Source organism: Symphalangus syndactylus, chromosome 13 (genome assembly GCF_028878055.3).
Source record: "Symphalangus syndactylus isolate Jambi chromosome 13, NHGRI_mSymSyn1-v2.1_pri, whole genome shotgun sequence".
In the NCBI taxonomy this organism is placed as follows: Eukaryota; Metazoa; Chordata; class Mammalia; order Primates; family Hylobatidae; genus Symphalangus; species Symphalangus syndactylus.
The window spans coordinates 104,705,491-104,719,612 of record NC_072435.2 but is presented as its reverse complement, the minus strand read 5'-3'; the positions used below and the strand labels follow the sequence as shown (position 1 = coordinate 104,719,612).

Below are 14,122 nucleotides of genomic sequence, written 5' to 3'. Positions count from 1 at the left end.
TTAAGAAGAAGAAAAAAGAGCTAAGTGTTATTTATAGTACTAAATATCATATTATACTATAGTATTATTATTCATAATAAAGTAGAAATAAACTAAACATTTAACAAAAAAGGAAAGGTTTCATAAATAAGGCTATAGCCACACATAAAATATTGAGTAATCATCAAAATAATTGCCAAGGCAGGAATAACATAATAATATTCATGATCTACAATTTGGAATGCTTTAAATGCAGAACAAAATTTTGTGTAGACTGAATACAGCTCTTTAAAATATACATATGAAGAAGGTCTAGAAGAAAAGCTAGAAATATTAAAATAGCTTTAAGAATGGGAAGATTGTCAGTATAAATGTTTTCTAAACATTGCTAACAGACATAAGGTTTTAAAAGAGGAAAACTAGCTACCAGTAAGTAAATATGCAATTCGTTCCTACAGTTCAAATTGATCAGGCAGGGCGCAGTGGATCACGCCTGTAATCCCAGCACTTTGGGAGGCCAGGGTGGGCGGATCACTCAAGGCCAAGAGTTTGAGACCAGCCCAGCCAACATGGTGAAACTCTGTCTCTACTAAAAAGACAAAAATGAGCTGGGTGTGGTGGCACACGCCTGTAATCCCAGCTACTCAAGAGGCTGAGGCACTAGAATCATTTGAACCTGGGAGGCAGAGGTTGCAGTGAGCTGAGCTTGTGCCACTGCACTCCAGCCTGGGTGACAGAGTGAGACTCTGTCTCAAAAATAAAATAAAATAGATCATCTAGAAACATTAGAAATACCAAGAGTACTAAAATTTATAAAATATCCCATTCCTCTATAGGCCAACATAGTCACAAACAGCTATTTTGATCCTGTATCTCTGAAATCATTTCTACATACACTGATTTATAGACTTGAACTACCTAAAAGATGCTGTCAAGATCAACGCAAAACCGTGGGCTTTTCTGAGTAAAAATGTACGCATTTGTTGCAAAATACGATACAACAATACATCCAGCTCCTACAAATGTCTTCTTGACTGTCACAGAATAATGCTAAGAGAAATAATCTGGCAGCCCACAAACAATTCCCAAAGACAGATGGGAAAAGACACAGCAAGAACTGCTCACTTGTCTGAAAAGGATCGGGAAGTCCTCCGCACTCTCAGCCTTCCGGATTCCCTTCCCTCCGCCACCTTCAGAAGCTTTGATCATCAATGGAAAACCAATTCTTTCTGCTGCCTGGGTGCAAAGGACAAACAGACCACTTTAGAGGTTAGCCAGTTGCCAACCGCTACCAGGACAGAGGCAGTTCAGTTCTGGCCCCCCTGGCCCCCACAGGCTCTGCATTTACCTCCAAGCCCTCATCTACGTCTTTCACGCAACCCTTGTCATAAACATCTTCTGGGACACTGATTCTTTTTCCCTGCTGCAGATCATCTTCTGTCCACTCCACTGTCAGGCCTGGAGAGTCACAAAGAAAGCTGATTCCTCCCAAATCCAGGAGAAACACACATAACCCAGAAACCACAGGGCCTCTCCCTGCTGACATAGTGCTAGACCTGGGCTTCTGGACCAGCGGAATACAGACACTCCCTTCAGCTTCTCACAGTGGCTTTTCATTTCCTCAAGAACTAACCCAACCTTGAATGAGAAATCAAGCTTAAGAAACTAACTGCCAGGTGTGGTGGCTCATGCTTGTAATCCCTGGGAGGCTGAGGTAGGGGGAATCGCTTGAACCCAGGACTTTAAGACCAACCCTGGCAATATAGTGAGACCTTGTCTTTACAAAAAAAAAAATTTATAATTAGCCAGGCATGGTGGCATGGGGCTATAGTCCCAGCTACTCGGGAGGCTGATACAGGAGGATCACTTGAGCCCAGGAGGTCAAGACTGCTGTGAGCTATGACCATGCCACTACAGTCTAGCCTGGGTGACAGAGTGAGACCCTGTCTCAAAAACAAAACAACAAAAAAGGAAAGAAACTCAGACTGAGTCGACCAACAACAACCATATTAATCTAAATCCAAAAAAAAAATCCCAATTCTACCTTATGGAGTCATTTATATGTGAATAATTATTTCCCAAAACCATGCAAAGATTTAACAAATGAAAGCAAATTTTCAATCCCAAATTTAAAATTCAACTTTTGGGGGAAAAAAAACAAATTTAATAGGAAACTTTTGAGACTGTCCTATTTATTTTTTAATTTGTCCTAGAAACTCCACGGTTAGGAATTTATCCTACGAAAATTATTAAAATGCACACATACATTTAGCTGTAAGATTATCAAAGCTCCATTCCTTTGAATATTTTTTAAATTAGAAAAAATAAATTGGAAACAACCTAAATTGTTTAACTATGAGGACTGTTAAGTAAATTATGATACATCCATAAGATATAATCCTATGCAGGCATCTTAAATGGTGTAAAGTGTATTTTTTATATTGAAAGATATTCATTAGTGAGGAAAAAAAAAAGTCACAAACTAGGAAATGTAAGATGGGTTGTTGTTTCCTTTTAAAGACAGGGTCTCATCACCCAGGCTGGAGTGCAGTGGTGCCATCATAGTTCACTGTAACCTCGACTTCCTAGGCTCAAGCCATCCTCCTGCCTCAGCCTCCTGAGTAGTTGGGACTACAGGCATGCACCACCATAACCAGTTAATTTTTTTTTTTTTTACTTTTTCTAGAGATGGGGTCTTGCTATGTTACCTAGGCTGGTCTTGAACTCCTGGCTTCAAGTGATCCTCCTCCCTCAGCCTCTGAAAGCACTGGGTAGGGGGGTGGTTACAGACATGAGCCACTGGCCAAGATCTGTCTTTTTTTTTTTTTTTTTTTTTCAAAGAATATGCCCAGAAAAAGGTTGGAAAGGTAGATACCTACAATGTAATAAATATTCAACACTGGGTCATAGGATTATGAATGATTTCCATTTCTTTTTTGTACCTCTTGTATTTTCTAAATTGCCTACAATAAATTGTACCACTTGTTTACTAATTTAAAATTTTAAAATATTTTGCTAATGACTAAAAAATAAAAGTAAGTAACATTTGTAATGGAAAGAATTGTTACAAGCATACTTCTGTCACCCTGACTGTTCACATTATCAAGACTGGGCTGAGAAGCTCCCCCAGAGGGGAGCTCAGGGTCCCTTACCGCTTCCACTCCAGGGCAGGGTTGGGATCTGTAGCGTCTGGGCGACAATGGTGGAGGCGATCTTATCTCCTAAGGCCCACATGGCCTCACTGGGAGGGCCTGAGGAGTCGGGGACAAGAAGGGAAGCAGAATCTGGTCAGTCACAAGACCCTCGAGGCTGAATGCTGACCGAATGCACGGTGGTAGGGCCAGGTGAAGAGCAGATGACAGAGAAAATCCTCTGGTCCCAGTTCTCAAGGAGCTTAACCTCACGTTAGGGAAGAAAAATAATCTGTTAGTCTGCTATTGCATCAGTCAACTTTCAACATATGTGGATTGTAAACCTGTTGTGAGTTACAGCCTAGGCTACAGTGGCATATACAAAATTCACTTTGGAGGGAAGGCAGAAAGCTAGATCAAGAGGTAAGCTAGGAGCTCAAAGAGCTGGACCATAGGTTAGCAAACTCTTTCTATAAAGAGCCAGATGGGAAATACTTTCAGTTTGGGAGCCTGCAGGTCTCTGTCACAATGACTCAACTTTGCCAGTGTAGGGTGAAAGCAGCCACAGGCAATACATAAATGAATGAGCATGACCATGTTTTAATAAAACTTTATTTACAAAGGCAAGCCATAGGCTGGATTTGGCCTATGAGCTGAAGTTTGTCCAGTGGGCTGGATCATCAATCCCCAGAGGAATTAAGACTGATAATGAGAGTCCTGGGTGACTGTCAGACAGGACAGATGCCCACATGTACTCAGAGTCCACAAAGAAAACGTCAGTGGGCATGGGACTCCTGGCTGTACCTCAGGTGAATATCAGGTATTGATCCGCACTGAGCTGCTTCACATTTGGGCAAGACTGTTTTCAGACCCACCGGTAAGGAGAAGCTGGGATTTATTATATGATAGTAAATGATTCCCCTAAACTACACAAGGACATGGACATAATTACATGTGCAAATTTGTTATACAGGTAAACTTATGTCACAGGGGTTTGTGGTACAGACTATTTCATCACCCAGGTACCAACCCTAGTATCCAATAGTTATTTTTTCTGCTTTTCTCCCTCCTCTCGCCTTTCACCCTCAAGTAGTGTCTGCTGTTCCCCTTTATGTCTATGTGTTCTCATCATTCAGCTCCCACTTATAAGTGAGAACATGTAATATTTGGTTTTCTGTTCATGTGTTAGTTTGCTAAGGATAACGGCCTCCAGCTCCATCCATGTTCCCACAAAAGACATAATCTCAGTATTTTGATGGCTGCATAGTATTCCACGGTGTATATGTACCACATTTTCTTTATCCAATCTGTTATTGATGGGCATTTAGCTTGACTCCATGCCTTTGCTATTGTGAATAGTGCTGCAATAAACATTCGTGTTCATGCGTCTTTATGGTTGAATGATTTTATATTCCTCTGGGTATATACCCAGTAACAGGATTGCTGGGTTAAATGGTAGTTCTATTTTTGGCTCTTTGAGGAATTGCCACACTGTTTTCCACAATGGTTGAACTAGTTTACACTCCCACCAACAGTGCATAAGCGTTCCCTTTTCTCCACAATCTCAGAATCTGTCAAGAAATGGTATCTCACTCTGGTTTTGACTTGCTTTTCTCTAATGATCAGTGATGTTGAGCTTTGTTTCATATGCTTGTTGGCTGCCTGTGTGTCTTCCTTTGAAAAGCGGGCAGCTCCTAATTCCATGAGTTGGCAGATTAGCTATGTGCCCTTCCAGCCTGGGACTCACTCACTCCTCGCAACGAAAGTGTGAGGTGGGAAATCAAACGGACCTCTGCTTTACAGGACAGGAGTAGAAAGAGGGTCAGACCCAGCAGAGTGTCCCAGCAATGCCCCAATTCCCACGTATCTGATGGGGACACACTCTACCTAAGAAAGCAACTCCATTCTTGCACAGCAGCTCCGGAAGTTTAGGGTTTTCTGAAGCATGGCCCCAGCCAGCCCACACCGCCTGCAAACACAGAAAGGGGTGAGCAACAATCTTCCTTCAAGAATATGCCTCCCAGCCAGGCACAGTAACTCACGCCTGTAATCCCAGCACTTTGGGAGGCCAAGGCAGGAGGATCACTTGAGCCCAGAAGTTCGAGACCAGCCTGGCCAACATGGCGAGATTCTGTCTATAAAATTTCTTTTAAAAAACAGAATGTGCTTCGCATCACTTGAACACTCTTTTCTGTGTTATATCAGCCCAGGAATTTGGAGCCTTGTGGGATCTGGACCCTCCACCCCTTGTGAACTGTGGAATTGAACTAGAACCTAGGGGCATCATCCCACACTCAGGGGCCACACTCGGGCACCCCGGTCCGTCTACCTGCACAGGGATTCTCTTGGCAATGTCCACAATCAGCTCCACGTTGGCATAGTTGTTGTTATTGGGCCCTCCTGGGACGGGGACGTAATGATCCGCCATCTTGATGTACTCTGAAATTAAACGGGAGGGAGAAAGAAGGAACTGCTGACAGACTGACATCAATGGCAGAACATTACAAGATGTGACTATGTACAGCCATGGAAAGCAGAACCATGCAGATTTCTGTGGTAACAATGGACAAACACATATGAAAATGTAAAGAGAAGGCCGGGCGTGGTGGCTCATGCCTGTAATCCCAGCACTTTGGGAGGCCGAGGCAGGCAGATGGCCTGAGGCCAGGAGTTCAAAACCGGCCTGGGCAACATGGTGAAATTCTGTCTCTACTAAAAATACAAAAATTAGCTGGGCGTCGTGGTGGGCACCTGTAATCCAAGGTACTCAAGAGGCTGAGGGAGGAGAATCGCTTGAACCCAGGAGGCGGAGGTAGCAGTGAGCTGAGATCACACCACTGCACTCCAGCCTGGGGGACAGAATGAGACTCTGTCTGATAAAAAAAAAAGAAAACTTAAATAAAATGAAATATGATTTTAATTACGTGATACAGATATGTTTCTGGACAAGGCCTGGAAGGCCTAGAAAGGAACGAAGGAAGAAGGAAGTAATCTGTCAACAGACTGGGATTAGAGGTGGGTTTTTAAAAAAAAATCCTATTTAAAGTTTATCTTAATATTGTTTTACCATTAAATAATATAATAGGGCTGGGTGCGGTGGCGCATGCCTGTCATCCCAGCACTTTGGGAGGCAGAGGCAGGAGGATCGCTTGAGGCCAGGAATTCAAGACCAGTTTGGGCAACACACGGAGACTTTGTCTCTACAAAAAAAAAAAAAAAAAAAAAAATCCAAAAAAAGTAGCCAGGAATGGTGGTGCGTGCCTATAGTCCCAGCTACTTGGGAGGCTAAGGCAGGAGGATCACTTGAGTCTGGAAGGTCGAGGCTATAGTGAGTCGTGATCATGTCACTGTGCTCCAGCCTGGGCGACAGAGCAAGACCCTGTCTCAAAAAACAAACAAACAAAAATACAATCGGAGTTTTAAATTATGGTTAAAAAAAAAAAAAACATAAAATTTACCATCTTAACCATTTTTGAGTGTACACTTCAATAGTGAAGTATATTTATATTGTGAAACAGATGTCCAGAACTTTTTCATTTTATGAATCTGAAACTCTATACTCATGAACAACTCCCTTTTTCTCCCTCCCTGAAGTCCTTGGCAACCAACGATCTACTCTCTCTCTTTCTATGAATTGCACTACTCTAGTTATCCCTTATACATGGAATCATGCAGTATTTGTCTTTTTGTGACTGGCTTATTTCACTTTTTGTGACCAGCATAATGTTCTCAAGGTTCATCTGTGTTGTAACATATGACGGGATTTCCTTCCTTTTTAAGGCTGAACATAACGCACTGTTTTGATTTTAAAATACTCATGCTCTTTAAGCCAGAAATTCCATGTCTAGGAATATGTCCTTAAAAAAAAACACACGTTGGCTGGGCGCAGTGGCTGACACCTGTAATCCAGCACTTTGGGAGGCTGAGGCGGGCAGATCACCTGAAGTCAGGAGTTCAAGACTAGCCTTGCCAACATGGTGAAACTCCATCTCCACTAAAAATACAAAAATTAGCCGGTCGTGGTGGTGCATGCCTGAAGTCTCAGCTACTTGGGAGGCTGAGGCACGAGAATTGCTTGAACCTGGGAGGTGGAGGCTGCAGTGAGCAAGATCGCACCACTGCACTCTAGCCTGGGCAACAGAGCAAGACTCCCATCTCAAAAAAACAACAACCACAAACAAACAAACAAAAACCCACATATCAATGAGGCCAAAGTCAGAGAACAGCCACTGAGCAGTGTTTTGGACTAGGAAAAGTTAGACTCAATGTAAACACAGGGGTTGGGACATCTGTACTATAGAATTGCTAAGATCCTGAAATTGAACAATGTGGCACTTTACGTGCAAACACAGAAAGAAACCCCAGAGCAGCTGTTCCTTCCGGCCTGCCTGCCTCCTACGTTTATCAAACACAGAAGTGTCGGCCAATGGGGAGATTCCAGAGATGATGAAGTGAGTGGCCAGACAGGCTTCCTGGTCCTTGTCCAATTTTTCTTTTATGTTGGAGAAGATAAACAAGAAAATAAACACAGTAACTACAGACTCAGGTCAGTGCTGGGAAGAAAATAAATGAGGTTCTCTGAGAGAGATGCGATGATCATGTTGAGACCTACAGGCTGGGTGGAGAGGGAGTCCACTGCACAAAGGGCTCTGGGAGAAGCACCTTCAATAGAGGCTCCAGCAAGTGCCAAGACTCTGTAACAGGCCCACGAGCTGCCAGAGGCCAGCGTAACTGGTACCCGGCTGATGGAGGACAAGAGGTTCGAGATGGAGCCAGGAGGGGAATTAACGGGCCTGGGTGAGAATCTTGAATTTTAGGCTAACCAAGATGGGAGGACCCACTGGATAATGCTCTGAACCCAGACCAGGGTTCCCATCCCACCTGCATCACATGATGGTTGTATGACCCCGGACAAGTGATAAATTCACGTCCCTGTGCCTTGACTGTGCCATCTGTAAAACAGAGCTGTAAGTAACAAATGAGGCATGTCTGCGAAGAGCTTGGGGCAGGAAGGCTTAGGGGATGGTGCTGAGGTTGCTAATACTGGGAACAGCACACAGCCTCTGATGCACTTTAAGGAGAAGCACGAAAAGACATGAAGACCTGACTTATGTTGGTTTTTGTTTTGCTTTTTTTTTTTTTTTCTTTTTTTGAGACAGAGTCTCACTCTGTCACCCAGGCCGCAGTGCAGTGGAGTGATCTCAGCCCACTGTAACCTCCACCTCTTGGGTTCAAACAATTCTCCTGCCTCAGCCTCTTGAATAGCTGGGACTACAGGCGCCTGCCACCATGCCCGGCTATTTTTTGGGAGGTATTTTTAGTAGAGATGGGGTTCCACCACATTGGGCAGGCTGATCTCAAAACTCCTGGCCTCGAGTGATTCGCCCATCTTGGCCTCCCAAAGTGCTGGGATTACAGGCATGAGCCACTGTGCTCAGACCTGAGTTATGCTTTTAGGTTTATGTTGTTTTATTTGAGATAGAGTCTCAGTCTGTTTCCCAAGCTGGAATGCAGTGGTGTAATCACAGCTCACTGCAGCCTAGACCCCCTGGGCTGAAGCGATCCTCCCATCTCAGCTTCCTGAGTAGCTGAGACTACAGGTGTGTGCCACTGTACCCAGTTAATTTTTTTATTTTTATTTTTTGTAGAGACAGGGTCTTATTATGTCGCCCAGGCTGCTCTCGAACTCAAGGGCTCAAGCAGTCCTCCCGCTTCAGCCTCCCAAAGTGCTGGGATTACAGGCGTGAGCCAGCACTCTGGCTGAGGTTTGTTTTTAACAACCTTCAGAAAACACAGCAGAAGAAGTTATGTTTTTAAAAGGTCACTTTGGCTGCTGTGGGGAATAGGGCCTATAAAAGGATAAGACTGTTCAGGAAAAAAGTAAATCATCCAACAGTGGTTTATAGAATGATTCATTATAATAAACTTAGGCAAATGAACAGAAGAATGAACAAATGATTGAAATACAATTACATACACCTGTAGGAGAAACAGCCCCCAATCTGCTAGAACACAGACATTTCTCAAAGATCGAATTTCCTCTCTGCATGTTAACCATCTGCATTTTTGTAAGGCACATGAGTTGTTCTTGAGGTCAGCAGATGTTTTAATTAAATAAACAAGGAAGGACAAATAAATACAGACTCACAAGAGGTCCTGACCATCGGGAGTCCAGGATGGACTTGCCTAGGCACAGGGGAAGGAGGCGAGGGCAGGCAAGGACGGGGCGTGATGGGAGGAGAGGGTCACGGCCCAGGTACCTGCGTTGGCCTTAAGGTCCTCGGGGGTCACCATCACAACAAACCGGATGGCCCGCTCGTTGCGGAACATCTCATAGGCCCACCTGCGGATGGAGCGCATGCACTTCACGGCAGCGATCCCGTTGTTGGCAATAAGCACCTGCATAAGAATTCAAGGAAGGAGCTGAAGATGCACATCTACCTGCACTGGGGGCCACGTGCTACCTCGAGTCCACCTCACAGCTGCAGAGCCTCCTGCAGCCCCCGCAGCACATCATTCCTCTTGGTATTTTTGTGTATTTCCATGGCACACACCCCAGCACAGAGCAGGAGCTCAAAGTCTGCCATCCACATGAATGGATCATCAAATGGATGGATGGATGGATGGATGGATGGATGGATGGATGGATGGATGGATGTTTGGATGAAATATATATATATATATATATATTTTTTTTTTGAGACAGAGTCTTGCTCTGTCACCCAGGCTGGAGTGTGGTGGTGCAATCACAGCTCACTGCAGCTTCGACCTTCCAGGTTCAAGTGATCCTCCCACCTAAGCCTCCCGAGTAGCTGGGACTACAGGTGTACACCACCACATCCTGCTAATTTTTTTATTTTTTTGCAGAGACAGGATTTCGTCACGTTGCCCATGCTGGTCTTGAACTTGAACACAAACCCAGGCTGGGCCCAAATGATCTGCCCACCTCATCCTCCCAAAGTGCTGGAATTACAGGCATGAGCCACTGTGCCGAGCCCAGTGAATGATTTTTTTTATTCCTTTGGTGTCATCGTGATCACCCTTGACACTTTATGAGTGTTTTACAGTACAATGTGTTTTACCTGCGTTATTTCATTTCATCCTCACAACAGCCCTTTGAAAGAGGTTTCACTATTATTTCTATTTGAGGGTTAAACTATTAACCCTCAACTCAGAGGAGTGTGGCCCTCACCCCCTCTCTGCAGCAGGCAGAACGAGCCTGAACCCGAATCTCCCACCTCCAGCTGACAGGAGGGGCCCCTGCACCCCAATCGGACCCCACCCAGAGTGCCGAGACCCGTCCGTACCTTCTCGATGACCCGATCCCCCCCAAAGCGTGTGACAAACTCAGCAGGAGAAGCCACGGTAAAGTCTCTGTGCAGGTCCAGCTTCTTGTGTTCCCGTCCCCTCTTCACCAGGTGGAGTCCTGACATGCTTGGCCTGCACAGTAAGAATGAGGGACAGATGTGCATGAGGCAAGAAGCCCGGGACTCAGAGCTCGGCACCTGTAAAGCCAGTGGGGCAGAGGAGCCGAAGGAGCCGAAGTGCACCAGAGCCCCCCTGCTTTGCACTTGCTCTCCAGAGCCCCTGAAGCAATTTACAAGGAGGCTCAAGGGCAGGAAGCACTTTCTCTCTTTTTTTTTTTTTTTTTTTTTGAGACGGGATCTCATTCTATCACCCAGGCTAGTATGCAGTGGTGCAATCGTGGCTCACTGCAGCCTCGACATCCTTGGGTAGCTGGGACCACAGAGGTGTACTACCAAGCCCAGCCGATTTTTAAACATTTTTGTAGAGATGGGGTCTCACTATGTTGCCCAGGCTGGTCCAAACTCTTGATGTCAAGTGACGTCAAAGCCTTTCAAAGCATTGGGATTACAGGCGTGAACCACTGTACCCAACTGAAAGCACCTTAAGAGGCCAGCTAAGGTACCAGCACATGAACTAGAAGGTGCAGTTTCTTCTACCTGTCCCAAGGTGGATGTGTAGGTTTTTAATCCTAAGTTAATTTTTACTTTATATGCCCATCGTTTAGGAACCCAAATAATACTAAAAAACTTATAACAAGGGTAAGAGTTTTATGATCAGGGAAGAAGTCCACACATTCTAATCGTTCAGACTTATTACATGGTATTAACATCTTTCATATACTTTTCTACATTTGTATTTCGGAAGTTTTTAAATTTTATTTTTTGTAGAGACAGGGGTCTCACTTTGTTGCCCAGGCTAGTCTTGAACTCCTGGCTTCAAGCGATCCTCCCACCTCGGCCTTCCAAAATACAGGCATGAGCTGCCACGCCCAGTCCACAAAATTTCTTTAGAAAACTGAAAACAATTTTTTAAATGTTTAACAACAAAATAGGTTTCCTGCTCTGTCCCTCCACACCAGAGGAAACTGATGCTGATTTTTTCTAGCAATTACACATCTCCATAGTCCTAAACAACAAGTGTATACAATCTTGTGAGTCATCCACGTGAGACAGCACTATGGCCTTCCCATCCTGAGAGATGTGAATTTAGTTATCTCACAAGGCCACCCCATCGGCTCCCCTCCACCAGCTGGTCAATACCATAGAAGTCTACTGTAATTTAGCAAACTGGGTATTCAATGTTTCACTAGTTTGTGATCATTATTGACATACGAATTTTGTGATCATTATTCACATATGAGAGCTGCAGTGTACCAGATTTTAATTCCTTTCTTTTTGCCTTTTCCTGGAGTTAATGATTTTTTTCCTTTACTTAGTGTTCCTTGTACCTGTTGCTAAATCACCCCACTCCTCCTAATAGATTCCCAGTACACATAAGATAATTGATCAGGCCACATGCAGTGGCTCATACCTGTAATCCCAGCACTTTGGGAGCCCAAGGCAGGAGGATTGCTTGAGACCAGGAGTTCGAGACCAGCCTGGGCAACATAGCAAGACCCCATCTCATTAAAAATAATAATAATAAATAATTGATCAGTTCTGTTTTTTTCCACTGGTGGCATCTCTCCTGGAGGCCTCTGTTCTCCTTCTATAGGTACTGACTGTCCTCTAGGCCCCTACATCACCATCATTTTGGGGCTTCCCTTTGCTGACATCCTTAGAATTCCCTTTGCCTTTCCTTGGGGTTGGATTCCTAATTTGGGGGAATGGGTGGCTTGTCTTTCTTGGTAGACTCCCTTGTTTTTCTGGGGCATATCCTCCAGTAGTTTCATCCACTTAACAAGACGGTAGAATGGCAGGACACATGACAATGATGCCCTCAATTTCCCTGCCCTATTCCTGACTGGGCTTCCTTATCACCATCACCCTGGAGATTCCCTTTGAGTCTATGTTGAATCTCCTGTTTCCTGTCTCCTGTGTGTTGCTCTTCCTTGGTTTACCGTCTGGTTTCAGTGGAAGATATCCTCAAGTAGCTTTCTAAGAAAGGCTATTCAGGGCCAGGTGTGGTGGCTCACACCTGTAATCCCAGCACTTTGGAAAGCCGAGGAGGCAGAATTGCTTGAACCCGGGAGGCGGAGGTTACAGTGAGCCGAGACTGCGCCACTGCACTCCAGACTGGGCAACAGGGTCAGACTCCATCTCAAAAAAAAAAAAAAAAAATTTAAATTAGCCAGGCATGGTGGCACCTGTCTGTAGTCCTAGCTACTCAGGAGGCTAAGGTAGGAGGATCACTTGAGCCCAGGGGGTCAAAGCTGCAGTGAGCTAGGATTGCACCATTGCACTTCAGCCTTTCTCCTGCCCTCACATTCAACCTTACTGCTTGGCTGTGTATGAAATGCTAGGAAGGGCCAGGCATGGTGGCTCATGCCTGTAATCCTAGCACTTTGGGAGGCTGAGGTGGGTAGATCACTTGAGGTCAGGAGTTTGAGACCAGCCCGGCCAATATGGTGAACCACATCTCTACAAAAAATACAAAAGTTATCCAGACACAGTGGTGTGCACCTGTAATCCCAGCTACTTGGGAGACTGAGGTAGGAGAATCGATTGAACCCGGAGGATGGAGGTTGCAGTGAGCCGAGATGGTGCCACTGGACTCCAGCCTGGGTGACAGAGTGAGACTCTATCTCAAACAAAAAGAAATTCCAGGAAGGAAAACCTTCTTCAGAGTTTTAGAAGCCTTGTGCCGTTGTGTTGTGGCTTCTAAGGCTGCTAGAACAAGAGTAATTCTGATCCTTGATCCTTTGTAGGTGACCTGTTTTTTCATACCCAGATGCTTATAGGAGCGTCCCTCTGTCCCCAGAACTCTACGATTTCACAGTGATGGGCTCAGGTATGTGTCTGCTTCCACCAATGAGGCTGCACATCTCTCAAGCCCTCTCAATATGGAAACTTCCATCCTGGGAATTTGTCTTCAAATACTTCCTTGATGGGCTGAACATGGTGGCTTACGCCTGTGATCCCAGCATTTTTGGAGGCTGAAGTGGGAAGATCACTTAAGGTCAGGAGTTAGAGACCAGCTTGGCCAACATGGTGAAACCCCATCTCTACTAAAAATACAAAAATTATCCGGGCATGGTAGCGTGCATCTGTAATCCCAGCTACTTAGGAGGCTGAAGCAGGAGAATCACTTGAACCCAGGAGGTGGATGTTGTAGTGAGCCAAGATTGCACCACTGCACTCCAGCCTGGGCAATAGAATGAGACTCCATCTCAAAAAACAACAACAATGACAACAACAACAACAAGAAACAAATACTTCCTTGATGATGTCCTTGCCTCTTTTTTTCTCTATTTTTTCCCGAAGTCCTTTATTTGGATGTTGAAATTCCTACACTGGCCTACTGGTTTATGTATTTTTCCCCTCTCCTATTCTCTCTCTTCTTCTACTTGCTGGTTGATTTTTCTCAGCCTCATCTTCTAAACATTCAGTGGAGTTCTTCATTTCTGCTATCATGTTTTTGATGTCTACGAGCCTGTTTTTGGCCTGCAAATGTTCCCTTCGTTATAGCATCCTCTTCCTATGAGTGCAACATCCTGTCTGACCTCAATGATGATATTAATGAGAGCTTTTTAAACTTCTCTTTGT

The 14,122-nt window shown here is 44.7% G+C and overlaps 1 protein-coding gene across 6 annotated transcripts in view; it reads right to left on the bottom strand.

Annotated features, from left to right (window-relative positions):
• The window catches only part of ACACB (acetyl-CoA carboxylase beta), a 158,290-nt gene that overhangs the window by 89,730 nt on the left and 54,438 nt on the right, over positions 1-14,122 (bottom strand). For 4 of the 6 annotated variants that reach the window (XM_055236594.1, XM_055236596.1, XM_055236597.1 and 1 more), the window contains 7 exons: positions 10,418-10,550; positions 9,371-9,509; positions 5,440-5,549; positions 4,998-5,079; positions 3,132-3,230; positions 1,328-1,437; positions 1,105-1,215 (listed from right to left, as the gene is read on the bottom strand). In XM_055236594.1, the coding sequence (XP_055092569.1) occupies positions 1,105-1,215; positions 1,328-1,437; positions 3,132-3,230; positions 4,998-5,079; positions 5,440-5,549; positions 9,371-9,509; positions 10,418-10,550 (784 nt within the window). Of the gene's footprint in view, positions 1-1,104; positions 1,216-1,327; positions 1,438-3,131; positions 3,231-4,997; positions 5,080-5,439; positions 5,550-9,370; positions 9,510-10,417; positions 10,551-14,122 lie in introns of those variants that run through there. The other 2 variants (XM_063614392.1, XM_063614393.1) reach the window with 2 other exon arrangements.